General features: G+C 55.2%; 1 protein-coding gene across 1 annotated transcript in view; it reads left to right on the plus strand.

Annotated features, from left to right (window-relative positions):
- Positions 1 to 26,926, plus strand: part of HPCAL1 (hippocalcin like 1) — a 110,787-nt gene extending 83,861 nt beyond the window's left edge. The window contains exons 3-5 of the mRNA XM_082642057.1: positions 20,599 to 20,994; positions 23,319 to 23,424; positions 26,061 to 26,926. Coding sequence (XP_082498183.1) covers positions 20,617 to 20,994; positions 23,319 to 23,424; positions 26,061 to 26,158 — 582 coding nt within the window. The 5' untranslated portion in view covers positions 20,599 to 20,616 and the 3' untranslated portion in view covers positions 26,159 to 26,926. The remainder of the gene's footprint in view (positions 1 to 20,598; positions 20,995 to 23,318; positions 23,425 to 26,060) is intronic.

A 26,926-nucleotide genomic window follows, 5' to 3' on the forward strand; every position in this document is an offset into this window, starting at 1 on the left:
TAAACATTTCTTGTATTTTCTCAATCTGTGCTTCCATTCTATTTCTGAGATTCTGGATCATCTTTACTATTGTTACTCTGAATTCTTTTTCAGGTAGATTGCCTATTTCCTCTTCATTTGTTTGGTCTTGTAGGTTTTTACCTTGCTCCTTCATCTGTGACATTTTTTTTTTGCTGTCTCATTTTTTTTTCTTTTTACTAGTGGGATTGTGTTCCTGTTTTACTGGTTGTTTGACCTGAGGCTTCCAACACTGGAGTTTGTAGGCTGTTGGGTAGAGCTGGGTCTTGGTACTGAGATGAGGAACTCTGTGAGATCTCAGTCCAATGAATATTCCCTGGGGTCTGAGGTTCTCTGTTAGTCCAGTGGTTTGGACTTGGAGCTCCCACGTCAGGAGCTTCCCCCCAACCCTGGGCTTGTGAATCAAGATCCCACAAGCTGTGTGGGGTGGCAAAAAAAAAAAGAGAAAAATAACAAAGTGAAAAATAAAATTAGACTAGGAAACTAACAGATATGTTAGAAAGAATGTAAAAATAAAAGTATAGATGAATCAACAACCAGAAAGTACATCAGTACCACAGTAGTAAAATAGAGGAGGGGGGAAAGGAAAAAAAAGCAGGGGTGGGTGGATGGAAAGGCCTTGGCTGTGGAGGGTGGGGCCTAAGCAAGGGTGAGGTTTGGGTGGGTGGGCGGGGCCAATGCTTAGGACCCCCAGGGCTGGAAAAGGCCCTGGGCGCTGTGTGGGGTGGGGCTTAGGCTCAAGGAACAGAAGGGGCCCAGGCGTGCCCCCAACCCCGGTCTCAGAGGGCAGAGGACCTCACCTGGGGGCCCAGCAGGCTTCCTGGGCTCGAGCGGGCGGGGCAAACTCCCTCCTCTCCTCTCCTGCTCTGCCAGTCTGGGGTCTGGGAGGGCCCCTCCCGCCTGCCTCTCCTGATCTCCCCAGCCTTCCTCCTATGCCCCCGAGGACCCATGTGGCCTGGAGGGGGGTTTGGAGGGCAGGGGATCACCCTGGGAACTCAGCAGCCTCCCAGTGCCTGAGTGGGTGGAGCAATCGCCCTCCACTCCTCTCCCGCTCCTCCCTGAGGGCAAGGGGCAGACTTTGAAGAGGACACTCCGGAGCAGGGAACGGGTGAGTGTGGTCGGGGCCCTCAGTGCTCCCAGCCCACATCTCACAGGATGCTTGGTGCCCCTCTCCCAGGTGAATAGACTTTGCTCCATCCCCAAACCAAGGTGTGCAAGGACACAGCACCCTGCAGCTGGCTCCAGCTGTCATCCCTGATTGACAAAGTGGAAAATGGGTATAGAGTCCTCCCTCCTCTAACTAAGAAGGGGCCCCTGGTCGCTGAGGCTCTTGCCGCTGATCTATTCCCTCTCCACCCACATCTCCTGTCATCCTCCACCCAGACCGCATCCTCCCAGAGGCACAGGGTCCCAGTGCTGAGCCTCCCCTCCCCTCCCGTCTCACCCTGTCAGCGCAGCCCCCTCCCATGACCACACCGGGACCTCAGCCGCATCGTTCACCTCTGACAGCTTGCGTTCAAACGCCCCCTTTTCCCACCCACCTCCCTCTTCCCAGTCGTCTCTCTCCGGCCCCCCCCTTTGCTACCCTTCCCATCTCCCCACCCTGATCACAGGAATCTCTTCCTTGCCCAGAGCACCCCCCAGCCTCCTGTCCTCCTGCATGGCAAGGCCCTAACCGGGTCCGAACCCCAAACCTGGAGCGCTGAACCCCGCCTGCTCTCCTGTCAGACAAGGGGCAAAGTGCAAGGTAATTAGCATGACCTGTGAGCCCTTCATCTGTTTGAATCCGCTACCCTCCCGGCCTCATCTCAAGCTTTGGGTGTGAGGGAGGCTCTGAAAGCAGGGCACCTGCACCGTCTGAAGGTGGCATCCAACCCCCGGGCCTTTGCTCAGCCTTGCCCTCTGCCTGCACCACCTTTCCCCTTGTATCCGTTTCACACATCCCATCCCTTCCCAGGCCTTCCTGACCCTGGGCAAAGCCTGTGCCTGTCACCTGTGCCCAGAGGCACTCTGTACTGCTTCCTTGTGATCCCTATTGCCCTACGGGCTGCACTGAGCCAGCCGGCTGCGGTGCTGAGAAGCCAGCCGCTCTGCTGTGTTGCTCTTCTCGAGCTGAGTGTTCAGTCCTGTCCCGAAGGAAGAAACCAGTCGGTGGGTGGGACAAAGGCCTTTGACCTTGGACCTGTGCACTCGGATCCCTCTAGGCCACTTAGCCTCCCCCCAGTCTCACCCATAAGGTGGGTAATCACACCTCCCTCCCTGGGGTGGTTATGAGATTAGAGCTAAGAATAGTGTCCGGTGCAGTGCTGGGGCCGGTGCGGTGCCGTGGTGGTGAGAAGGAGGCTCAGGGGCCTCTCAGCTCCTCCCCCTTCTCGCCCAGTTGCCCAGTAGTTAGTACAGTGACTGCTTTTTGTCCTCAGCCCTGCCCTGCCCGCCCCCAGTGCTGTGAGCGCCCACTGAGGCCAGGGATGTGGGCTCTGTTCCCCAAGTTGGGGGAGGGCTTGGGGCAGCAGCTGTTGGAGGCTCAGCCCTGCCTGGCCATGCCCAGCCCAGGAGAGCCAGACTCAGGGCCCTCCCAGGACGTCTGGAATTTTCTCGCCCTTGGAAGCAGAGGATGCCGCTTTGTAATTCTCATCTTCCCACCCCGAAGGCATCACCTTTAGCGCTCGGCTATGAGGCTAAGATCTGGACCCCAAGCCTGCTGAAGGGTCACCACCTTAGTTTCCGAGGTCGCTGGGTGCCCGGCATGACGACTGGTGTGTCTGAGGGCAGATGCCAGGTTGCCGGTTCCATCTGGGGGCTCCCACCAGATGTGAGCTGGCAGCTCAGACCCACAGGCCCCTGCAGACCCCGGGTGCAGCCGCTTTCACGCCGGCACGGATGCCGCGGCACCAGCCGAGCACTCTCTCTCCTCCCCACATCCCGTGGGTGGGGCTTTCCTGCCCCTCCTGTTTGGACACCGGGGTGTGGACTTCCTGACGGAGGGGTGTTACTCCCACTGCCCCATCCTTCCTTCTCTCATCTTCCCTGTTCACCCAGTGAAAACATTCACTGGGGTGGAACAAGAGACCCAGGCGGGGCCCTCTGCCTGAGGAGACAGATGAGTGAGTGGGTCTCTGGGCTTTTCTCCCCAGAGAAAACAGACACAGCTTCACATGGAAGGTGCTGCTTTCAGTAGTCCAGTCTCCTTTCGCCAGCCCTGTTGGAGCTGGCTCTCCTTACCTGGACATCACCTGCATACAGATGCCCAGCTGGAGGCTGGCGGGTGGGCACAGGTGCACGGGGTGAGCGTGGTGCCTGGCCAGGTTGAGTCCTGCTGAGGCTAGTAGCGAGGCGTCAGGAGCTGAAGCAGACGCAGGGGTCCAGAGCGGGCAGAGGAGCTGGTCCGTGGTGTCTGTTCCCGTCCCGGGGCCCCGGGTATTTCAGTGCACACACGGCACGTATTCAGTAACCCCTCCACCCCTACCACCAAGAGATCAGGAGCTCTGGGGGGCAGATGGCACCTCTGGCACAGGAACATCCTTGGTCAGGATGTGCTGGGTCAGTGGTGGGAAGTGGGAGGACCCCTTCTCTCTGTCCCTCTGCCTTCGGTGATGGACAAGCCAGTGAGTCCCCTGCATCCTCCATCTCGGCCCACCTGCTCTAGGCACTGGAGAAGACGCACCTGCGTGCTATGGCTGTGGGTCCCAACCTCCCCCCCACCCCCAGCAATCATGCATTCATTCCCTCGACAAACATGTACCGATCACACACACTAGAGCTTCCAGGCTCTGGACTTCCCATGGAGAACCAAGTAGAATAAAACCTGGCCCCGGGGACTCTGTATTCTAGTTGGGGGGGGAGAGACAATTCAGTAAAATAAAGAGAAAAAATAAAGTAGGCAAGGGGATAAGAATGTGTGTTGGGGCTTCAGTTTTGGACAGAGGACTTAGAAGGCTTCACTGAGAAGTGCCCTGAGCCAGGACCTGATGGAGGCGAGGGAGCAATCTGATACCAGAGGAAGAGCCAGTGCAAAGGGCCTGTGGCAGTAGCATGTCTGAGGTGTTCAGGAGCGGCAAGGGGGTCAGTGTCACTGGAGGGGATGAACAAGTGGGGGCTAGGAGATGAGCCGGACGGGTGGGAGGGTGTAGGTCACTCACAGCCATAACCCAACAAGGAGAAGCATCTCAGTGCAGCCGAAATCGCACTGCGTGGTGGACCTCTGCACACACTTCAAAGATAATTGTTGCTCGTAGAGACTTAACCATGGCTGTGTAAGATGGTAGATGAGCAGGGACGTGGAGACCAGGGGTTCTGCAGGGGCCGGGAGAGACATGACCCCGGGCTACCCTCTCCTCTGGGTGCTGTCCACCTGCCCGTCCCGAAGTGGCCTGCAGAATGGAAACTGCTGTGGTTTTGAGGCGAGGCACCAGGAAAGGGAAATCGTTCCTAGGCTGTACATTGAGGGTTATTTTTAGAGTAACTAGCGATGACTTGGTAATAGCACTTCCTGTGGCGTCTCCTTCAACCCTCAACCGCAGGCGCAGGTCCTGCGTGACGAGCGTCGTGGGCAAATGCGTGCTCACGTGTGCGCACGCACACGCACACACTGTGGGACGTACCACTTGGCTCGGCATTCTCATCCACTGCGCGATCAATGGAGGGGTGGGGGCCACTGTCCCGGCCTGTCTGCGGGATGGCCAGCCCCAGGCAGGGGAATCATGTCTTCCGCATCCCTGAGCTTCTGCTCTGGGTAGGTTTCTGCACGAGAAGAAAGGCAGGGGTAAAAGGAAGGGCACCTGCTGGTCAGTCTTTGCTCAGCGCCCAAGGGGCGGGTCAGAGAGGGAGGCTTCATAATGAACAAACGAAGGATCAAGCAGTGTCCCCGAGGTCTCGCTGCCCGCTGGCCCCTGGCGGGGCCCCTGAGCCAGGTCTGAGCCCACTCGGCTCTTCCGTCTCTGTCGCCCGCCTCTCCCATCGAGCCCACGCTGCTTCCTTCTGGCTTCGCCTCCCAAGGCACCCGGCGTGACCCCAGGCCCATGGCCATGATTTCTGAGACAGCCCAGATTTCACATTTTCTCTCCAGTGGACCCCTCAAATTTTCTTGGGTTTGTCAGACCCCAGGTGCACATTTTTAGATTAGAAATACCCCTGGGGCATGCTTACCAAACGGTAGCTCTGGTGGCTGTTCCTAGGACCTCAGAGGGTCTCCAGGAAACTGGCTCTTCCACTGATGTCACAGGACATCTGGGTCAGAAGGCCTCTGATGGACAATTCGGATACCTGGAGGGCCAGGAAGGCGGGCTCTCGGGCACGCTGGACAGCGCTCCGCAGCTACAGATGCACTGAACTGCTGGGCCCGCGGAGGAGCTGGGGCTGCCTGCCAGGGGCGCCCTTGTCGCCGGCCTTTTCTCTTCCTCTTCCTTGCTTCCTCTCACCAATTACGCGTCCATCGTGTGTGTGTGTGTGTGTGTGTGTGTGTGTGTGTGTGTGTGTGTGTGCTAATTGGCTGTGGATTATTCCTAGCCGCACCCTGAGTAACTGGAACTCAGCTCTATGTCTTTGGGGAAGAGGGTCAAGGAAGGACCCCTGGGCCCTGGCCTGGAATGCCACCTCCCTTCCCTCCCCCTTCTGCACCCTTCCGCTGCCTCCCTCCCTCCCCACACACCTCCAGCACCGTGCTGCCTCAGAGTTAGGCTAGGGTAGGAACTAACTCGGAGTAGAAAAGGAAGGAGGAATTCACGCCTTCCATGCCTTCCTTCCTTCCCAGCTAGACTGGAGGAGCTTTGGGGGCACCTTGTACTTTTGTGTATCCCGATGGTTCCCACTCAGTAGGTGCTCAGTTAATCTGTGTTGATCGACACTTTCTGTGTGAGTTTGTGCTTTGGCCCCAGCTCTCCCTGTAGAATCTATGGCTTCTGATGCTGTGATTTAAAGAATAAAAATGGCAAAGGGCAACGTTCACGAGCTGTCTTCACTCTGATTATAAATCCAGTCTCTGATGACAGCTCAAGACCGTAGCCCTGGGCCCACCAAGGGGCAGCTGGCACCTCACCATTTGTGTGTCTTGGCCAGGCTGATGCCACTTTTAGGAAAAATGACTTACTGTTTTTATTTCTCTCCAAAGACATTAAACATGAATCAAATAGCAGATGAGATGATTCACTGGAAGTTTTCTTCCAAGTTTCAAAAAACACACACAAAAAATGGGGATTGGTGTGCTGAACCGCACTTGAGTGAAGCCAGGCAGTGTTCGGCGGATGCCATCCCTCCAGGGGCTCTGCTGTGGGCAGCACCTCACAGAGTGGACCTTGCCCTGAGGTTGGAGCCCTGTGTCAACCGGCACAAAACCCCAGGGGGGCCACGTGGTTCTTGAAAACACCTCAAGTCCAGTGTTTATAATGATATTTCTTCTGTTTCTACCCAAGACATCATAGAATGTGACCAAACCTCATTCATTTGGGGCACAGGAATTCAAAATTTGGAAAGGATTCGTTTAGGGCCCATGGGTTGAGAATTGAGTCATCACTCAGGCAGGAACCTGGCAGAAATTAGCTTTCTACCACCTGCTGGGAGAAAAGGGAACGGGTCTTTTCCCAGGGATCCCGGGGAGAGGGACACACACTCCAGCCAAGTGGGCGAACTTCTCCGGTGCTGTGGAGGCCTCCGCTGGGGATAGACTCCAAGATGTTTTTTAGAGTGGGACGTGCCTGGGGGCCACATTGTCCAAACTCATATTTTTTAGATGAGGAAAGTAAAGCCGTGAGACCTGTGACTTACCCAAGCTCGCCCAGGCCTCCCGAGTCTGCCCTGAGCGGGGAACGTCGGTGGCTGTGCTAATAACAACTGATTCCTTTCTGCGCACTGCAAACGCCCGTCGTCTACCTCACAGCTCTCTGTCATTCCAGTCCTTACCCTTTGCCTGAAAAAGAATTCAGAGGCATTTTTTCAGGTACTTTTTGACTCAGACTTTACCCAAAGGGCAGTTCAAATTGGTAATTAGTCTGAATTCCTGGCATTGGATGGTGTTTTTTCCTTCTTTCTCCAGCTGCCTGTCTCCCCTCCCCACCCTGCATTTGTCCTTTTGTTCCTCAGTGTCCTCTACTGCTCCGTATTGTTCCACGCTGTTCTACACTGTTCACTCCTGTTGTGTTGCTAGACCAGTCATTGCCCAGGAAGGTGCCTGGACAGGTAGCAGGCCCCGCTGTGCGGCCTGGACGGGTACTTGCTGGCGGGGGTCTCCCCAGAAGCTCGGGCCTCTGAGTGTTCGAAGTGGAGATGCTGCCTGGGCTCCCCGCCCACCTCCCCGGCTGTGTTCTTCCAGCCACACCACACACGTTCACACCCTCACACCACCTCGAACGCTGACTTCTCCTGGAACGCTGCTCCGACCCTTCTCCACTGGGTGGACGTTCCCCGGATGGCAGCTCGGAGGCCCACTCGCCCCTCTGCGCCCGCGGAGCCCGGCTCCGGCACGGCTCACGTGTCCCGTCCTCAGGTCCTGCTGGTGCATAAAGTATCTGTGAGTTTAGTAGGTGTATAAGACAGAGGTGGCACGAGCGCGGGAATGATAAGCACGGCCCGTACTGTTTTCTCTGGGATCACTGAATTCCCAGGAGGGAAATCCTCCTCATTCCACGCGCTGTCGTGTAGGAAAGGCCTTCACCCCGCGAGCACCGTCAGCTCCCACACCAGGCCTGAGTCTGATTTCCGTCCCAGTGCCAGGAGCCAGAGAACAGACCGAGGCTCTCAGACAGTCGGTGGTGGGGACCGCACCAGTGTGGAGGAGAGGGGCGTGCGGGTGTGGGATGGGTGTGGTGCGTGTGGGATGTGCGTGGGGCATGATACGTGGTACGTTGTGGTGTGTGTGTGATGGGCGTGGTGTATATGTATGGTGTCTATGGGTGTTGTGTGTGTGGGGTGTGTGTGTGTGTGTGTGAGGTGTGTGTGGCGTGTGCAGTATGGTGTGTGTGTGCACAGGTGTGTCACAGGCCCACCGAGGGCTGCTCTGTCCAGCACAGGTCTGAGTGGCCGGCCTCCCGGGAGCGCAGGGCTTGCTCTGGGCTCTTTCCCCTTCAGTATCTGCGAAGTTCCCAGTCCTTCAGGGAGTCTGTCCCGTGGTAAACAGGATCCTCGTGCCCGTTCAAGTGGACCTGAACCAGTTAGAAGCCACAGGAGACGCCTTGCTGTTGGGGAGAGCCCTTCACCTCCTCGGGATGGGGGTTCGCGGTGCCCGCGTCGCGCTGATCCCCGGGGCCTCAGGCTGGAGCCCCACTTGCCTCGGGCAGTGTGAGCCCAGGGCTCTGCCGCTGTTCAGGGACTGGGTTTCTCCCATCCTTTTCCCCCATGTTCTCTTTGAAGAACACGAGTTGGATTTTCACCGGCCCCGCCCCCGCTGGATGTATTGAGCCGTTGGGAGCCCAGGCCCGCTGCCCACCCGGGTGTGTGGCCCAGGGTTTAATACCACTGTGTCGGGCGTGCAAGGGAGAGGGTCGGCCGGAACGTGCGGGACCGCCTGCAGCCTCCAGCCTCCCGGCCTGGCTGTGTCTGATGGCTGTGATTAAGCTCGTCAAGCACACCACGCATTTCTTTTATCATCAAAGCTGTGATATAACCTCCGAAGATTTGTCTGATGCTTAAATTTGTCAAAGCCCTTTCACAGCCTTCATTTCCCTTTATCCTCACAACTACACTGTGAAACCAACAGGTTGGGACCATTATTCCCATTTACTGCCAAAGAAACTGAGGCCCAGAGAAGCTCGGAGACAGCCAAGACCAAAGGGCTGGAGAAGTGGGTCCTGGGAGGAGACTCAGGCTGGCCATTTACCATCCAGTGGGGGCCCCTTCTGTACACAGTCCCCATCCTGACTGCAGCCCCCGAGGCTGGCATTCGGTCCGCTTTACAGAGAAGCATCAGAGGCTCAGTCTGGAGCCTTGAGACAGGGGGCTGCCTGACTAAAGCCCAGCGAGGAGCCCCCGCCCCACGCCTCCCAGAGCCGCCTGTCCAGCCACTGCGTGCTGGGTGCTGGCCCACCAGCTGGGCCTCTCCTTCTCGGTTCCTCTCCTGCTGGGAGGACGTTGCCTCGGGGAAAGACTGTGGCTCACATCCCGGCGGGAGCGTCAGAGTGGAATTGCAGGCTCACTGCCGCCTGCCTGCGGGTCTTCCCCACGAGGGCTGGGTCTGCGTGAGTCACTCCGCAGCCAGCCGGGCCCAAGCAGCCAGGAGGAATTTACTCCAAGATGTGCAGCGGCTGGTGTCCCAAACCTCCATGTGCAATAAGCCAGCTGAGGTGGTGGCCCCTCTGCCAGCTCTGTCCCCCCCAGGGCTGACCGAAGGGGGAGCAGACCTCTGGCGGGGCTGGGAGTGGAGGGAGTGGCTTCTGAGATCTCACAGCGGTTCCTGTCCTCAGCCCACCGTGTCCAGGCCGCCGTGGCCTCTTAGGTTTCCTTCAAAAGAGCAGTCAGCCTGCAGCCGGTTCTGCGTCCCTGAGGTGATGCTGTGTGACTCATGTGTTTGTTAGTTTCAACCTCGGAGCTTTTATGGTTCCATAGAACGGTGATAGAGCCCTGAGTCCTGGATGAGATTCATTCTGAGCGTTTTCCTGGGGCATGGGCTCTTTCTGGGGAGGGTTGGGGGGTGTCACCACCCGCCGTTCCAGCCCCTCCTGTTGCTCCCCTTGACCATCTCCTCTGCAATCGGCGTTGCGGTTTTGGCATTCTTCTGCAGTCATGCTCAGTGCTCACGTCCCAGCCTCTGTGGCACTGGGTGGGTTCTCTCTGGGCCTCCTTGCCCTGGCACACGCTGTTGGCCTTTGTCCGCCCACCTGGAGAACTCTTGAGCCTTTAAGCCTGGCTCAGACCTGCACTGTCAGACCTCCCAGCCGTCTCACGGGGGACAGGCCAGCTCGGCTCCGGCACTCCGGGACCCTCGTAAGTCACCCTCGTTCTACACGTTACCCGTATCGTGGGTGCGCTGGGGGCACCTGGGAAGGGTCTCTGTGTCTTGTTCATCCAGGTGTTTCCATGCCCGGCACAGAGTGGGCCTCGGGAACATTTGTGGGCAAAAGGGAACAAATTTCCCTCCCCACTCCAGCCTGGCATTTGGGGCTGTGCCACCATAAGCATCAAATTTGCCTTCAAAGCAAGGCACTAAGGCTCCAGGTGGGGCAGAGGAAGCCCCAGGCTCTGTGGCTAGGACTGCACACCTGGATTCCCACCTGGCTCGCTCAGGCCCACCTCTCGCCAGGTGCTGCTGGCCCTTCTCCTGGCCTGGCATCCAGCACCCTCTGTAGTAACATGGGACTCACCTATGGCTGGACATGCATGGCAGTTTCAGCATTAAGAAAAGTCACGTGGTCTTGGTTTGGGTCCTGCCTCGAGTCCTTTTCCCGCTGCATCATCAGAGTCCGTCAAGAGAGGCTCCTCCTCTCGGGCATTTCCCCTTCCTCTCCCTGTCTTGTTCTTCCCCCAGAGGCTCATTTACGTCTGATCCACTAACCTGCCTTCCTCACTGGGGAAGCAGTTCAAAGCGCTCGTCCCCTGAAGATTCAAGGAGCAGTGACCTTGGCTCTGGGGTGAGGCTGCACCACTCAAGTGAGAGATCCCAGCTGGAGGTCAGAGTGAGCCCCCGTGGCGGAGGACCACATAGTTGGGGGTGTGTTCACTGCAGGAGGGAGGAGATGGCACCGCTACTCTGCTGCAGCTGGTCCTGTGCCGATACATGGAACTTTCCAGAACACCGGGTCTGAATTACAGAATGTCCCTTCATGGAGCTTCAAACCTGAGCAAGAGAGCGCTTTGTCACCCTAATCCCTGATGTTGCTTCCCATTTTCCTGTTATTGGAAGAGTCACAAACTGTTAGAACAAGAGGGTCCTAGAAGAAACCCATTCACTTGTTCATCTGTTCATTCATTCAGACACTGCGCTAAGCCCTTGGACACGCAACCATTATTCACATATTTTTACTGAGCCTAGTTGTGTGCCAGGCCCTGTTCGGGGCAGTGTGGGGATGTCATGGTGAGCAAAAGCAGGGAGTCAACCATGTATCAGTATAGTGCCAAGTAGTAGGAACGGCCACGAAAAGGGGGCAGGGTAAGGGCGGGTAAGCAGCATCTGCTGCTTGAGATGGGCTTTTTGGAGGAGGTGCCCCCAAGAAGACTCGAGCAAAGATGTGAACATTGAGGGAGTGCACTTTGCAGATACTGAGGGGGAGGGCAGACCAGGTGGAAGGAACTGCAAATGCAAAGGCCTTGGGGCTAGAACATGCTAGCAGTTTCTCCTACTAGCATGAGTGAGGTATCCTCTTTCCTAAAGGAGCTCACAGTCTAATGAGGGAAAAACATTAGTAAACGATGCACTAAAAGTTGAGGTCATAATAGAAATAGGTTTAAAAATGGTATTGGAATGCAGAAGGAAGAGAAACTGTAGAGGGGTTAGGAAATGCATCCGTGAGTAGGTGACATTCGACCTGGGCTCTGGTGCATGAATAGGAGTTTGCTGGGTGGCTGAGAGGAGCAGCCGCATGGTTGACCTGGTGATTTCAGGCACAAAGTATTCAGGGAAAGCTACCCACAGTTCCTATTCCTGTTGTGTTAGCGGTTTCTGCAAGGGAAAGAACATCCTCTCCTCTCGGGGACTTTCCTTTTCTCCACGTCTTTCTTTTCCCCTGGCTCATTTAGGGCATGTCAACCTCAGGAAAGTGGAAGGAGAGGATGGCTCAAGATAAGGAGGAGATTTCTCTGCCTTGCTTGGCCAGCCTGCCTCTTTCCTTCCTTCTCCCTTCCTCTCTCTTTTCCTCTCCTCCCTCCCTCCCTCCTTCCATCCTTTCTTTTATATATTTTTAAAGCTTTGGGGAGTCGTGGGATTTTAAACTGCTGGGGTGGCTACAGAAGTCAGGAGGACTTTCAGTTGGATTTCTCAACCGTGGTCATTGCCTGGAGCCCATCCAGTATGTGAAGCTGTGATGCAACAGTTTTTCAGGAAGCCTCTGGAAAAGGGCTCCCCGAGGTACGTGGGCTGAATTTGGATCCAGGTACACCCTGTAGCCACCGGCTCCAGAGGTGTTACTAACCCCCTCTTGCCCTAGATATCACCTGGGGCTTTTGTGTTCTCCCTTAGAAGAGGAGGAGGGACACCCCCTTTCTGCAGCCCCTCCCCCTGGCCTTATGCCTTAGCCAGGACCAGACCTGGGTCTTCATTGCAGCTGGCCTCCGGCAAAGTTCTTGAAGCTGCTGAAAATAGAAACTTGTGGGACTCACATGTAATTATGAAACGCAAACACCCTTATCTTTCATTCAAGGGCACCAAGGAGTGAAATAAACACAGGCCACCTCTCCCAGCTGGGTCATAGCTAGCAATGGGTCTGTAAACAGGACGCTAAGGAACTTGGTAGCCCCCTAAACCGCGCCCCAAGGATCTACCCAGTGCCGAGCAACCACTAGATAGACAACGCAAGTCACCTATATATGTAATTTTAACTTTTCTGGTAACCACCTTAAAAAAGGAAAAAGAAACAGATGAAATTAATGTTACCAAAATAATTAATCTATATCTCAAATGTTATCATTTATCATTTCACATGTAATCAGGATAGAAAATTTATTTTTTAATTAATTGATTTTTGGCTGCGTTGGGTCTTTGTTGCTACGCATGGGCTTTCTCTAGTTGCGGCGAGCGGGGGCTACTCTTCGTTGTGGTGTGTGGTCTTCTCATTGCCGTGGCTTCTCTTGTTGTGGAGCACGGGCTCTAGGCGTGCGGGCTTGCTCAGTAGTTGTGGCTCGTGGGCTCTAGAGCGCAGGCTCAGTAGTTGTGGCGCATGGGCTTAGTTGCTCCGCGGCATGTGGGATCTTCCCGGATCAGGGCTCGAACCCGTGTCCCCTGCCTTGGCAGGCGGATTCTTAACCACTGCGCCACCAGGGAAGTCCCGAAAAATTATTAATGAGATATTTTTTCCCTGTATTAAGTCTTCAAAATCCAGTGAGAATTTTACGCCTAGGGCACTTATATGAATTCAGATCGGCCACATTTTAAGTGCTCAATAGCCACTGTGGTTACTATATTGGACAAATACAGCTTATAGATGGAAAAACTGAGGCACCGGCGAGGTGGAGGGGCGGGGTCAGAAAGCTGGGAGGCGGGGTCTCCAGCTCAGGTCTTGGGGAGCCTGCCCGACTGCGCCCTCTAGCGTCCACCCAACCGCACTGCAGCCGGAGCCACCCCTGCACCGGGTCCCGGCAGTTGTCGCAGACCTCTTGGGACAGGACTGGCCCCTCCTCAGAGCAGCTGCACTAGAAGCCCAGGCAGCAGGCGGCTTGCTTCCCACCTGCATACTGGGAGGAAAGGACACAAAGGCAGTGAGCCTCTTTCCCCCCTAGGACCCGGGCTCAGCCACAGGAGGAGCGTTCGTCCATGAGTCATCAGGAGAAAGACCCAGGGCTGGTGCTGCATGAGAAACAACACAAACCGCCAGCTTTTCTCCTGCCCCTCCAGCCCCCCGTACCCCACCCCACCCACCGTGTCCTGTTCTGCCAGACAGAACAAGCACTGTCTCAAATGAGCCCTCCTTGAAGTGCAAATTCACTGCAGCCGCCCCTCCAGCCTTTGGCCTTTTATGAGGAGTTAGTTCCTCCCACCTCCCCCATCATCTTCCCCCCAAGTGTTTCTAAGTCTGGTTGGCCCAGCAAGCTTTGGAGATCTGAGGTGATGAAAGCGTTTTAGAGCAACGGGATGAAATGTCTACCCACGCTGGCAGCAGGCGTTGAGCTGTGATTAATGGGACATCCGCGCCCTCGGTTCCAGGAAGCGGGCAGCTGATAGGAACGACGCCATTAAAAAGGCTTTAATTTGCAGGCAATACAGACTTCGGGTTAAATATTTTCATAGGGCTCCCCAGTTACATGTTTACTTTTTTTTTCTTTACAATTTAACACATTAAGAACAGTAACCTCTAGAGTAACTGAGAACCACAGAGATGGCTGTTAGCGCTACATTAACTCCCTCCCCCATTTTTCCATTACTGTGAATTAAAATGTCATCTTCGATGCCCTCAGAAGGGTGTTGTTTGTCTGATCCAACCCCTGCTTGGTCGTGAAGCTTTTTAAGCCCAGTAAGAGATGGCTCTGACCTTGAATCGGTTGTCCTCCCCTGGCACATCCGTTCTTCACCCCATCTTTCACTGTAGATGAAAGTAAGATTTTCTGGTAAATGAAAGCTGGGGTGTTTGCCTAATGACAGGGCCAGGGGGCCATTTCTGCTGGGAAGTGGGAGTGGTGGCTTTGTCTTTGCAGACAGGCTCGCGTTTTGTCAGCCATCTTCCCAGCCAGCTGATCGTCAATAAGGTTGGTTCATTGGCTTAATTAGTAACAGAGGGGTCACTGGGGTGCAGCGTTCCACCATCCACCATGTTCCCTTGAGGCTGCCTGCTTCGGGCCAAGAGCCTCCGGGACAGAGTGCTGAAATGAGGTTCTTTAGAAATATTTCACCCGAGCCTTTGGAAAGCACACGCAGGCTGATCCAGGAGGTGATGGGGAGTGCCGGTGGGGCTTTATGTGACATTCATGGGCCCCACTTCATGGCTTCATGAGAGTCACAGTGGGAAGGCCGTCTTGTGAAACTGTCTGGTGAGAAGTTTAATGGCGAGAGGAGACAGAGGAGGTGGTCGCCAGCTGGAAGCCCCGCCTGTCACAGGCAAGCTCGTGCCTCGCACAAGCCTCAGTTCTTTGTCTCTAAGTCGGAGGTGACGGAGATGCCCTGGCCTGCTCCCAGTGACCCCTGCCTGCAGGGCCTGGAACCTGCCGTGTGCGCCCTAGAGGTGGCCTGTGGGAGTCGAGCCTCCAGTGGCTTTTAAAGCCCTTGTCATTCAGTTTGGATTCCGTGTGCCACCTTCCTAGGCAGGCTGCCTCCGCTCCACATGGGAATGAAGGATTCCTCCTCGGAGCTTGGACCTTCCCCCGCCCCCTCCTTCGTGTCACTTATTATGCCCCATCCGTATGCCATAAGTAGCCTGGAGTGAGAACCCGGACCTACGTCCCCAGGCATTTAGGGGACCCAGTGGACTGGAGTATACTGCGCACAGCCTGTGCACCCAGCCTGGAGCCAGACCCAGAGGACACGCCGAGGGCAAGGGCGGCCTGCACCCCTGGGCTGAGGTTTTTGGGGGCGGAGCACCGGCTAGTGCACACATGTGCCCCACAAGCATTTGCACAATTACTCGGGTGCAGGATGTGATGCGGCACACAGGATTTGTAGACAGCGAGTTTCCGGATTCTGTCAGGGGGTGCTATACCGTCTTCCCTGATTCCATTGCCTTTCGTGGGGGGGGGGGGTCAGCCCTTGTGATGAGAGGCTTCCGCATTCAATAGGGACACAGGATTCTTCGACCTGGGACCTCCAGACCCAGGGGCCCTAGACCATCAGACCGCAGAGGGGCCCAAAGAACACTGTGGTCCTTATACCGCTTGCCACCCCCACCCCCGGTTTTAAAATTTGTGGTAAAATATACATAACATAAAGTTGACCATCTTGGGCTTCCCTGGTGGCGCAGTGGTTGAGAGTCTGCCTGCCGATGCAGGGGACACGGGTTCGTGCCCCGGTCCAGGAAGATCCCACATGCCGCGCAGTGGCTGGGCCCGTGAGCCATGGCCGCTGAGCCTGCGCGTCCGGAGCCTGTGCTCCGCAACGGGAGAGGCCACAACAGTGAGAGGCCCGCGTACTGCAAAAAAAAAAAAAAAAAATTGACCATCTTAGCCATTTGTAAGTGTACAGTTGAGTTGTGTTAAAGTACATTCACACTGTTGTGCAACCAGTAATCTCCAGAACTCTCTTCCTCTAAATTCAGCTTGGGCTCTTAGGGGATTTCTGCAAACAGAAGCCCTCTCCCCAACTCTGGATTCTTACCTGGTACCCCAGGATGGCTTCGACATCCTTGGAGTTGTCTTGAACTTTCTGTAGCAAAATTAATGTTACCGACTTTTAAAACGGTAATGCTATAAGTCAGCCCTTTAATTCAGCTGACTGGGCATGGTCAAGAAATCAAAGCAGAGGTGGGTACCCTACTTGAAAGCCGTGAGGTCTCCCTAAAGGACATTTGAAAATCAGTGATGGATTCCTGCAACATCGTCCTCAAAAATATGGTTTCCCATCAGCCCTGATTTTGACAGTCCCAGGTTTTACTAACTCAACCTTCAAGACAGTGGCAGGAAAACATGTTTTTCCACCCACGATTTCTTGGTAGTTTTCCCCCAAAGTAAAACTTATCTTTTTTGCTTCCTGGACCCATCCCTCAATTTCTCCCAGCCTTGCTTTTCCTCTCTGTACAGCTGGGAATGCCAGGCCGGCCCTGCCCATCTCCCAGGGTTCGGGGTCGATCATAGAGCTCCGTGGTGAAGCTCAAATGGACTCCTGGTCACATCCCAGCTCCAGCAGCTGTGGGACCCTGGGAAAGTTACTTGACACCCCCGGGCCCCAGTTTCACCATTTGTGAAACGGTCTGCACAGTGCCTGGCACAGCTTGGTGAACTGTGGCTGCAATGGGGGGTTTTGATGCTAAAATGGACCAGTGTGAGTGACTCGCCTGCATCCTACAGGCTCTGGCCTTGATGAGCTCTTCAAAGGCAGGACCCAGGCCTGATATGTCTGTCCCAGAGTCCTACCTTCTCCCCTCTCCCCATCCCGTGAGCCCCCAGAACTCTCAGGAAGGACCCCTTGCATTGTATCCCCAAAGGGGAGCACACCCAGGCTCTGCTGGAATGCCAGCTTTGCCAGAAACCACCCTGCCTCAGAGTTAGCGGGTGTCTGTGTGTGTGTACATGACCAGCGCCAGCGCTGCAGCGGGAGGGCCCCTCAGTCAACACAGACATCTGTTCTCCGCCGGGCCCGGGGGCGCTGGGATTCTGCAGCCCCACCTGCCTGCCTGCGGGGACACGTGAGAAGGGCTGGGAAAGCTGAGGCCTCCCCGGGCAGACCTCGGAGCCCTCGGCTGTCACCTTCTAGCGGTTGTGTTGACTGTCCTTGTCATGCGCCCTGATATGGTCCCTTCCTTTCCATAAACATTCGTTACGTTGGGTGGAGGAGGTGTTAGGAGTTGGCATTTCCGTGGGATCAGAAAGAACACAAACCACAGACACATTCTGAGGCCAGTTGATACCATGGTTCTGAGCGGTGGTTTGGTCTTCACTGAGGTGAACGGATTCTAAAAGGACCGACCGTGGGAATTCCCTGGCGGTCCAGTGGTTAGGACTCAGCACTTTCACTACCCGGGCCTGGGTTCGGTCCCTGCTCAGGGAACTAAAATCCTGCAAGCCATGCGGCGCAGCAGGAAGAAAAAAAAAAAAAAAAAAAAAAAAAGATGTAGAAGGACCAACCCTCAGCTCTCAGAGCCCAGAGCTTCACAGAAGATGGGTTGTTTCCACGATGAAAAGTGCAGGAATGCTAATCGGGAAAAGGCTGCACCATTAACTATTGAAGGTGGCCGGGAAGGCCATGTTCATGGCCAGGGTGCCCTTCCCTGGGCCAGCCTCCCCTGGACCAGCCGCCCCTGGCTGCCCCCAGCAAGGTGTGGGACGGGGCCAGATGACCTGGTCCAAGGGCTGGCTTTGCCTCCAGAGCCTCCGGGTCTGTTTCCTCCCTGGTGAAGTGGGACTAATAATACAGGCAAGGTGTCTGATAAAAACAAAAGTGTCCCCCAGTCCGTGGACCTTCTTCTGATTGTTCCTGGTGCTGGCAGATCAGGAGTTAAAGCTCTGGGAACCTCACGGTGCCCGGCACGGGGTTCTGCCTCACGGACGCCGATGCCACGCGGTATCAGGTCAGTTCTCGGGGCAGCTGTCTTAGGGCCCCAGAGCTGCTGCATCAAAGCACCACAGACTGGACAGCTTCAAAAACAGAAATCTATTCTCTCTCGCTTCTGGAGGCTGCAAGTCCAAGATCAAGGTGTTGGCTGGTTTGGCTCCTTCCGAGGCCTCGTTCCTTGGCCTGAAGACGGCCGCCTTCTCCCCGTGTCTGCACACGGTCTTCCAGAGGGAAGTGTGTCTGTGTGTCTGTGTCCCAAGCTTCTCTTTCAAGGGTACCAGTCAGATTGGATCAGGCCTCACCCATATGACCTCATTTATCTTAATTACCTCTTTAAGGACCCTGTCACCAAATACAGCCACATTCTGAGGTCCCAGGGTTAGGACTTCAGCGTGTGAATTTGGGGGGGACAGTTCAGTCCACGACGGCAGCTGGCCCGCTCCGCCCGCCCCTACGGACACGTGGGCACACGGTGCTGGAAGAGGGGCCTCAGGTCTCAGCTGAAGGAGTGAGGAGCGAGGAGGGGCAGATGCGGTGAAACCCTCCACACTGCAGCCCCTTCTGCTCGTGGATGCTGCCTTTGAAGCATGAGATGGGAAGTTGAAGGAGAGACACCTAAGACAAACCACTCCTCTCCACAGCCTCCAGACACGGGCTAGGAGACTTGCACAATTAAGAGGAGTGTGGAAAATATAAAGCCTTGAGAGCAGCTGAACTGCGTAAAGGACTGAAGATTAGCCTTTTTAGTGCAGGAAATGCGGAGGTGGAAGTGTGCAGTCTGCGGCGTGTCTTAAGTCAAGTCTGAGAGCCCTGGGGCGGGGGAGTGGGGCTGCTGGGGGCCATTGGAAACTGACAATCAAGTTACGTAGAGATTTGCTGGTTTCCACTTATTAGGATCAACCTATAGGTAAAGCAGAAAGTAGAGATTGTAAACCTTGATGATGTACAAATAGTGGTTCCCATGCATGACAGGAGCTGATGTGGAAGAAAGGTGGAGAGGTTAGGGGAGGAGAAGCGAATGAGTAGCTTGATCGTACAGAGAGCGAGAGATCCAGGTCAAGTGGCTCAATCAAGAAATAGAGGACTCTTGTGTGTTTATTTTTTTGAATTAAAAAAATACACAGAGTTCAACATTTGAAATTACAAAAAGATTTACACTAAAAAGTCTACGTTTGTATTAAAAAAATTAAAAATGTATATAATAATAAAAACAAAGTAATGGTAGAGGGATATTTATTAAAAGAAAATATGTTTGTTGTAAAAGAATAAATGATCCAAAGAACATTAAAAAAAATCAACTATACTTCAATGAAAACTAAACTAAAAAAAAAAAAAAAGTCTCCGTTTGACCCTTGTCTATCAGCCGTCTCTCTTTCTGTAGCCAGTGTTATCATTTCCCAAGAAGTCATTCCAAACATACAAGCATGAACATATATATATATATTTTTTTCTTCCACAAACGGTAGCAAACTCTATGTGCTGTTCTTCACCTTTTCTTTTCACTTAAAAATAGATCTTGATGATTATTTCACATCAGCTAGTAATGACAGATGCCTGGGTTGTTTATTATTACAGACAACGTGCAGGAATTGGCCGTGTACAGAGGCTATTTGCACGGGTGGGAGCATCTTTAGATTTGTTCCTAGAAGTGGGGTTGCTGCGTCGAGGGGAACGTGTTTGTAATTTTGAAAGATATTCCCAAATCCCCCTACTTGGGGGTTAGAAAAGGAACTTTCCTATAATTTAAATTTATATCAATTTAAATTTCATATAATTTCAAGTCATAAAGATAACAAGTAAAAACAATGACATATAGGTATGAAACTAATAAAACCTGGGAGGAGACAAAGAAGTAAAAGGAAGTGCCAGGGAAAATATGTAAACTACACCGATTGTATTTAGTAATGGGGATTTAGTACTTAATGTTTAGCATTCATTAATGTTAAGAAGCAGTTCAAGGGGGTTACCTCTGGGACGAGGGTGGAAAGCCTTTTGTTTTCATTTTCTATTCTATATGCTTCAAAAAATGAGTAAGCCATGTACTAGTGTTACTGTGAAAAATCAGAAGATAAAAGGAGGTGGCGAGGTGAAAGCTGTATTAATGTCTAGTAAGAGTATCACCCCAGGGTCAGTCTTACGGATGGGTCTCACGGAAAACCTCGCTGGGGAGCACGCTTCTGCACGCCCGCAGGTGCCTGAGACTTTACTACGAACCTTAGAGACATGCATGTACTCTTGGTGCTAATTCTAGATCCACCCCTGCCCCCCACTCCCAACCAGAGGGCTTCTCAGAGGCAAAAACAAACAAGAGGGACCCCTTAAAAGCTTCTGGATGCCTGTTCTAAGGGTAAAATCAGAACATGGTGCCCGAACAAGAAAAGAACTGCTCAGAACACAGGGTGTGGGGTGCAGTTTTGCCTGAAGCTGATGAGGGTGATTAAGGGTTTCATCCTCCAATCTTGTACAGCCCCTGCTGGGCACTTGATAAACGCCTCATTCCACGGATTTCAGGTTGCTGTGTTTTCCACCTTTCCACATTCTGGAAGTCAGGATGTGCCTTTTGCAGCGCGAGGTGGCCTGTCCTCACTCCACGGGAGCATGGCCTTCCTGGTGGTACACAGACCGAGGGCCCGCCTCCCCGCAGGGGTCCTAGGAGGGCTGAGGCACTGCGTCGCGGGGAGGGCCGGAGGCGGGCCTCTCCAGCCCTCGGTGCGGGACACGCGGGGGACGTTTCTCCGCGCCGCTCGGTGGCTGTAGGCTGTGGGGCGCCCTCCCCCGCCCTGATGGCCCCAGCCCGGGCCCCTGTCTTGCAGGTGTCGACGCCGGCCGCCATGGGTAAGCAGAACAGCAAGCTGCGGCCCGAGGTGCTGCAGGACCTGCGGGAGAACACGGAGTTCACGGACCACGAGCTGCAGGAGTGGTACAAGGGCTTCCTCAAGGACTGCCCCACCGGCCACCTGACCGTGGACGAGTTCAAGAAGATCTACGCCAACTTCTTCCCCTACGGCGACGCTTCCAAGTTCGCAGAGCACGTCTTCCGCACCTTCGACACCAACGGCGACGGCACCATCGACTTCCGGGAGTTCATCATCGCGCTGAGTGTGACCTCGCGGGGCAAGCTGGAGCAGAAGCTCAAGTGGGCCTTCAGCATGTACGACCTGGACGGCAACGGCTACATCAGCCGCAGCGAGATGCTGGAGATCGTGCAGGTGCGCCCCGGAGGGAGGGGCTGGCGGAGCGCAGCCGCGGGGGTGGGGGTGGGGGTGGGGCTGGGGGGGCGGGGTCCCCCGATGCCCCGCCCACTCCGGACAGCGCTCCTGTCCTCCCCGCGCCTTCAGCCCTTCGCAGCTAGGTGACTGCCAGCCCCTCCCTCGTGTACTTTTGAAAGTGACCAGTTGTCACCGGACTGGCGGGTCCTTGCAGATAGTGATGAGAAGAGCCTTTGTTTACTGATCACTGGCCATCCGTCAGGCCTGGCCTAAGCCCTTTGATGAGTTGTGGCCTTCCCGACCCTGGCGGGGCGGAGGATGGAGGTGTCATTCTCTGCATTTCACAAAATCTGAGGCTGGGTGGGGGACCGTGACTTCCAGAGAGTTAACAGAGCTGAACTATAGTAATTCAGAGAGAATTACAGTAATTGAGAGGACCCTTGACACTTGCAGAAGCCACCTGCCAAGACCTGTTCGAGTCCCTGTGTCTGAGAATAAAAGAACAAACAGTTTGTCATGTCCCCAGGGACGTGCAGTGGTAAAGCAAAACTGAAACATTAGTGGCCGCAGAATAAGCTCTGGTACAGAAAGCACTTCAGAGACCTCTTCGCCTCGACTCCAGTCAACAGCTCTGGCAGGGGAAGCTGTTTTCCAGAAAGAAACCGTGTTTTGTTCACTTGCCCAGCTTCCTAGGTGTGTGGTGGAGAGGCACAGAGCTGCCGCTGCCTGGGTGCCTCCTGGAGCCTGGGCGGTTCAGTTCTAGAATTCCTCAGAGGAGATGTCCTCTACACAGAAGGAACTTCCGGGCTAAGCCACAAACAGAGGGTATCAAACCCATGAACTCCTAGACCAGCAGCAAGTGGCCTGAGGCGTGACCAGCCTATTTCCTAAACAGGTGGTTTTCGCACAGTGAGAATAAATCAGCACAGGTTCAGGGGACTCTGTTTCAGCCCTGGCTCCTGGCCCTTAGCGACAAGCGGTGGTAAGAGGAAGAAATCTCCTTCTCAGGAATCACCTGTCCCGGCCCACAAGCTGGCCTGTATGCTTCCCTGTCCCTGGCCAAGCAGATCGGCCCGGCCAAGACTTAGAGACACAGCAGGACAGCGAGGGGCCCCATGCCTGTCCAAACGGGATCTGGCTGCTAGGCGCCCAGACCAAGTTCCCAAACTCTGAGACCCTTCCCGTGGCACCCGCAGGTGGCTTGGCCTGCTGAGCGGGATGCCCGGCCGCTATACTGTCGTCAAAACGGACGGGGTTCTAAGAGCTTCAAAGCCCACCAGAGGCCGGGAAGGGTCTTGGCCCTGCCTCCTCTGCACTTGAACAAGTGCCTGCCCCTCTCAGGAGGGGGTCCTGTCCCAAGAGGCCCTGAAAGACACACTGGCCGTGCTGAGAGGCCTGGCCACCTCCACCCTCCTCGGCAAATGGAGAGGGGCCAAGGAGGAGAGAGTATAACAGATACCAGAAGCCTCCCTTGGGATCATTCCTTTTTGGTTTTGTTTTGTAAACCTGCTTTTTAAGATGCTACAACTCTCACACTTCTGCTGTCCTTGGTGTGTTGTTTCAGGAATGAGACTCTCAGTCAAGCCATCTCCGCACAGAAACCCACAGTGGCACAGCCCCTCCCCCTCACGAGTTACTCTGATGAGCTGCTGGTCACTGGCCTCATCACGCCCCCTGGACACACACACACACACACACACACACACACACACCACAACACAACCGGGCCCCTTGGACAGAGACACACAGAAATGGCTGGCAATGGTGCTGAGCCCTTGGATGGCAGTGTCCTGGGGTTCTCGGTCCTGCTGGAGAGACCCCTCTGCCTTGGCGCTGGCCTTTCTGGGGCTAGTTATGTGGCTTTCCCTGTGGGCTGTCTTTTTTTGCTTCTAACTCAGGTACAGCAATCCCATAGTCAAATGTTTGTGGCTACGGGTGCTGAGTGATGGTCGCTGCACGTATGCGCCTGTGTCACCACCACCCTCTGTGAGTTAGCATCCCCAGCCCCCCAGAGGGCCTGGGAACTGTCCCACCTCCCGCCCCCGCAGACACCCCCAGGCTTATAGCTGTCAAAGTGGGTTGTTTGGCCTGTTCTTGAACTTCACGTAAGTGAGTCTGGCTTCCTTTTGCTCACATGCTGTCTGTGACATGCGTCCACAGCATTGGGAGCAGCAGGGAACATTCCAGCTGGGGAGGGTCCTGCAGCTGTGAGCATCCTGACCTCTTGTCCTGCTGTGGGCTGGGCAGAAGCTCAGGCCTGTGCCCCACCCACCCAGGGACACCCTAGAACCTCTGAGCACGTGTGTCTGTGTCCCCCTTTGCAGGCTATATACAAAATGGTGTCCTCCGTGATGAAGATGCCCGAGGATGAGTCCACGCCGGAGAAACGGACGGACAAGATCTTCAGGCAGATGGACACCAACAATGACGGTAGGATCCCTGTGTGTCGGGCCCCACTGCTGGGAGCAGAGCTGTGTTTGGGATCCGTTCCTCCTCTGTAGCTTCTCAGGCCTCACCTGGCCCACGCCTGGCCCTGCCCGACCAGTGCAGCTGGGCTGAGGGGAGAGCCAGAGCTCAGAGTCGGGGCACTGGGCCAGCATCCTGCCCCATGAGCCATAGTCTCCTTGCTTCTAGAACGGGGAGACTGTAGGCCCGTGGGCATGTTCCAGGGAGAAGAGGCAGCTATGCCCTTGGCACCCGGGCCCTGGAGGGGTTGGGATCAAGCCTCCCAGGTGGTGGGGGTCCCTTTGCCCCCCACCATCCCTCCCCCAAGCCTCAGTGGCCCCAGGGACTCTGTCGGGATGTGCTGGCCTGCAGCAGCTCTGCCAGGATCTCTGGGCCCACACCGCAGCAGAAGTGGCGTGTCCAGGAGGGGCGGTGGCGACCATACAGTGAGGACGTGCCCTGTGTTTTCTTCTCTGCATTGGCCGAGAGCTTCTGCAGGGTCCCTGCCGGGGAAGGTAGCTATGAAACTGGAGGGATCCGCCAGTGTTAAGTGCAGTCCCAGAGTCAGGTCTGATTTGCTTTTGAAGGATAAAGAAATGCAGCATTTAGAAAAGAAAAAGAGAAAATACCCCCGGGCTGTGCTGGAGATTAAAAATAAGCTAATGCAGGGCTTCCCTGGTGGCGCAGTGGTTGGGAGTCCGCCTGCCGATGCAGGGGACACGGGTTCGTGCCCCGGTCCGGGAAGATCCCACGTGCCGCGGAGCGGCTGGGCCCGTGAGCCATGGCCGCTGAGCCTGCGCGTCCAGAGCCTGTGCTCTGCGACGGGAGAGGCCACAACAGTGAGGGGCCCGCGTACCACAAAAAAATAAAATAAAATAAAATAAGCTAATGCACAGAAAAGTGCTCCTAAACCCTAAAGTGCGGTTTGCAGATGACGCCAAGGACTGAGCCAGCAGGGGGAGGGGGCAACGTGGCTGTAGGCACATCATCAGCAAGGAAACAGTTTTCAAAACATAATCCATCAAATGTAAAACAAGACGGCCTCGTGCCTGGCGTTGCCTTTGGGCCAATTTAAAACATGTCTTCTGCCTTCCAGGGTAGCAGCACAGGCTTTGGGTTCGACAGACCTGCTCCAACCAATCTTGGCTTTTGTGAGCCTCAGTTTACTCCTCCGTGAAATGGGGATAATAATTCAGTCTCTTGCGGTTTTGAGGATTCAGTGAGATGGAGCCAGTAGACCTCTTAGCACAGCGCCCAGCTCTCCCTCCACCCACCTCTGCCCCGACCCCGCAGGGCCCGCTCTGGGCACCTTCCCAGAGTGTTTGTGAACTTGGGCCTGTGCCCACCGGGACAGAGCTTCTCCTGTGAACCCCGGGGTCCGTGCATCCCTGCAGCTCGGAGAGCGGTGGAAGAGGCGATGTTGGAGGAGAGAAGAGTGGAGCAGGGGAGGTCCAGAGCTAGGCCCTCGTCCTCCGGGACTGCCCCACACCTCCCCTGCCCCCCTAGGCAAGCGCAGGTATCACTGAAGCACCCTCTCCTGTGACCTGAGCCTGGCCGAGCACCAGGAACACCCTGATGGCTGCAGGACAGGCTGTGCTCAGGGACCCCCAGCCCCTTGCCAGCCCCGCTTTCTGCCCGGAGGAGAGGCTGGTGCTTTCAGAAGTTGCTCGCCCTGGGCGGTCAGAGCCAAGTCCCCACTGACCATATGAATAGTAACCAAGCCCAGTAACCCCTGTCCATCATCAGAGGGGCCCAGAGGTCTTCTCTTCTGCCGAGGGGATGGCTGCCCCTCCCTTCCCAATCCATCCCTTAACCTGGGGTTGTTTAGTCTCCCTCGGGGCCAGCCTGTCTGCCCCCGCTGCTGGGGACCTACAGGAGGAGGTGTGCCTCTCGGCAGTGGGCAAGCAGGAGGTCCCTGCCTGGCTTCCTGGCAGCAGCTCACTAACTGAGTGCATCCTGCAGGCCAGGCGTGGGCTGACCCCTCAAACACATCCTCCCAATTAACCCTCCCGGTGGCCCTTTGAGATGGGCGTTCCCACGATCTCACCACACAGACGAAGACCCTGGGACGTGGAGAGGTTGGTAGCTTGCCCCTGGCGGCAGAGCTGTGAGCCCTTTGTGTGCCGGGCGTGGCCTCAAGCTCCTGCATTCCCTTTACTGCTGTCCTCCGGGGTAAATGGCTCTATTTCATTTTACAGCTGCAGAGCCTCAAACGCAGAGACAAGAAGTAGGTCCCCACCCAGGCCTGGCCCTCTCGACCCTGGGTTAATTATGGTTTAGAGGCAGATGTCATGTTCTTTCTGGACAAGGCACATCTTTCTTAAATAAGGCGTGGGGCTATTTCTGAAAGGGTTTCAATTGCCCCACCAGGCACGGCCTGCTGCTATACTGGGTACGTCCTTTGAGGTGCCCGGTGCTTTGCAATAAGCACTGAAAGCGTAAAAGGTTTTTCCAGAAATGCCCTGGAAGTGTGTGGAGCCTGGACGCGTCTAGCTTCAGGAGGGCTCAAGACTTGGACCAGAGGAGACGTCCCTGACACAGGAGCTGTCCCCGTGCTCTCCTAAGGGTGATGAACTGTGAGCACTGGCTAACTCCCATTTCTCCCGTCCTCCATCCCACAGGCAAATTGTCCCTGGAAGAATTCATTAAAGGTGCCAAGAGCGACCCATCCATCGTCCGGTTGTTACAGTGTGACCCCAGCAGCGCCAGTCAGTTCTAAGGGGTCGGCGTCTGGACAGTGCAGAGAAACACAGGCTTGTCTTGCCGGTTAAGCTTTGCTTGCAAAAGTGGATGCCTCTTCAATCACTCCTGCTCTCCCGGGGCGGCCAGGCAACACGCATCTGCCGGCTTGGTGGCCACGCCTCCCTCCTCACCTGGCCTCCTCCCGCCCCCTCCCCAGTCCCTCCAGGGCGAATTCCCTGGCATGTGGTTACTCCCAGGGCTCACGCTGTCCTCGCTTCTGGGGCACCTCCCTGCCCGCAGGGAGCCCAGAGGACACCCCGAGGATCCTGGCGGGACTTTCTAAGATCCCACCAAGGCCAGCTGATTGATTTTGTGATCACAGGTGACTCTGTGGGAAAAATGGGGACAAGAACAGAGGGAGAGAAGACGGGCAAGCCCTCCCCGTGCATGGCTCCACCCAGCTCGTTCGTTTTCTCTGACCAAAGCCGCTTGCACGTATATATACTGTGGTCTCCTTTTAATATATAAGTTATACGTATGGTGAAGTGAAGTGTAATGTGTAGGTCCTGTATTTAATGCCTCGATTGCCTTTGAAGCGTGGTTCCCTCGTGGCCTGTGATCTCCCCGAGCCTGGTTATTTTGTGGTATTTATGCCCTCAACCTGCCCTTTTCAAAAGGACGTGCATGCGTGCCCAGGGCCGTGGAGACCCTCCCGTCTGTCCGCGTAGTGAGCGCAGCATCTCTGTAAGGTTTGCCCTCCCTGTTGATTGGTCTGGCATTTCCTGTATTAAAATGATCAAATAAA

Source organism: Mesoplodon mirus (assembly GCF_964341445.2).
Source record: "Mesoplodon mirus genome assembly, chromosome: 14".
Classification (NCBI taxonomy): domain Eukaryota; kingdom Metazoa; phylum Chordata; class Mammalia; order Artiodactyla; family Ziphiidae; genus Mesoplodon; species Mesoplodon mirus.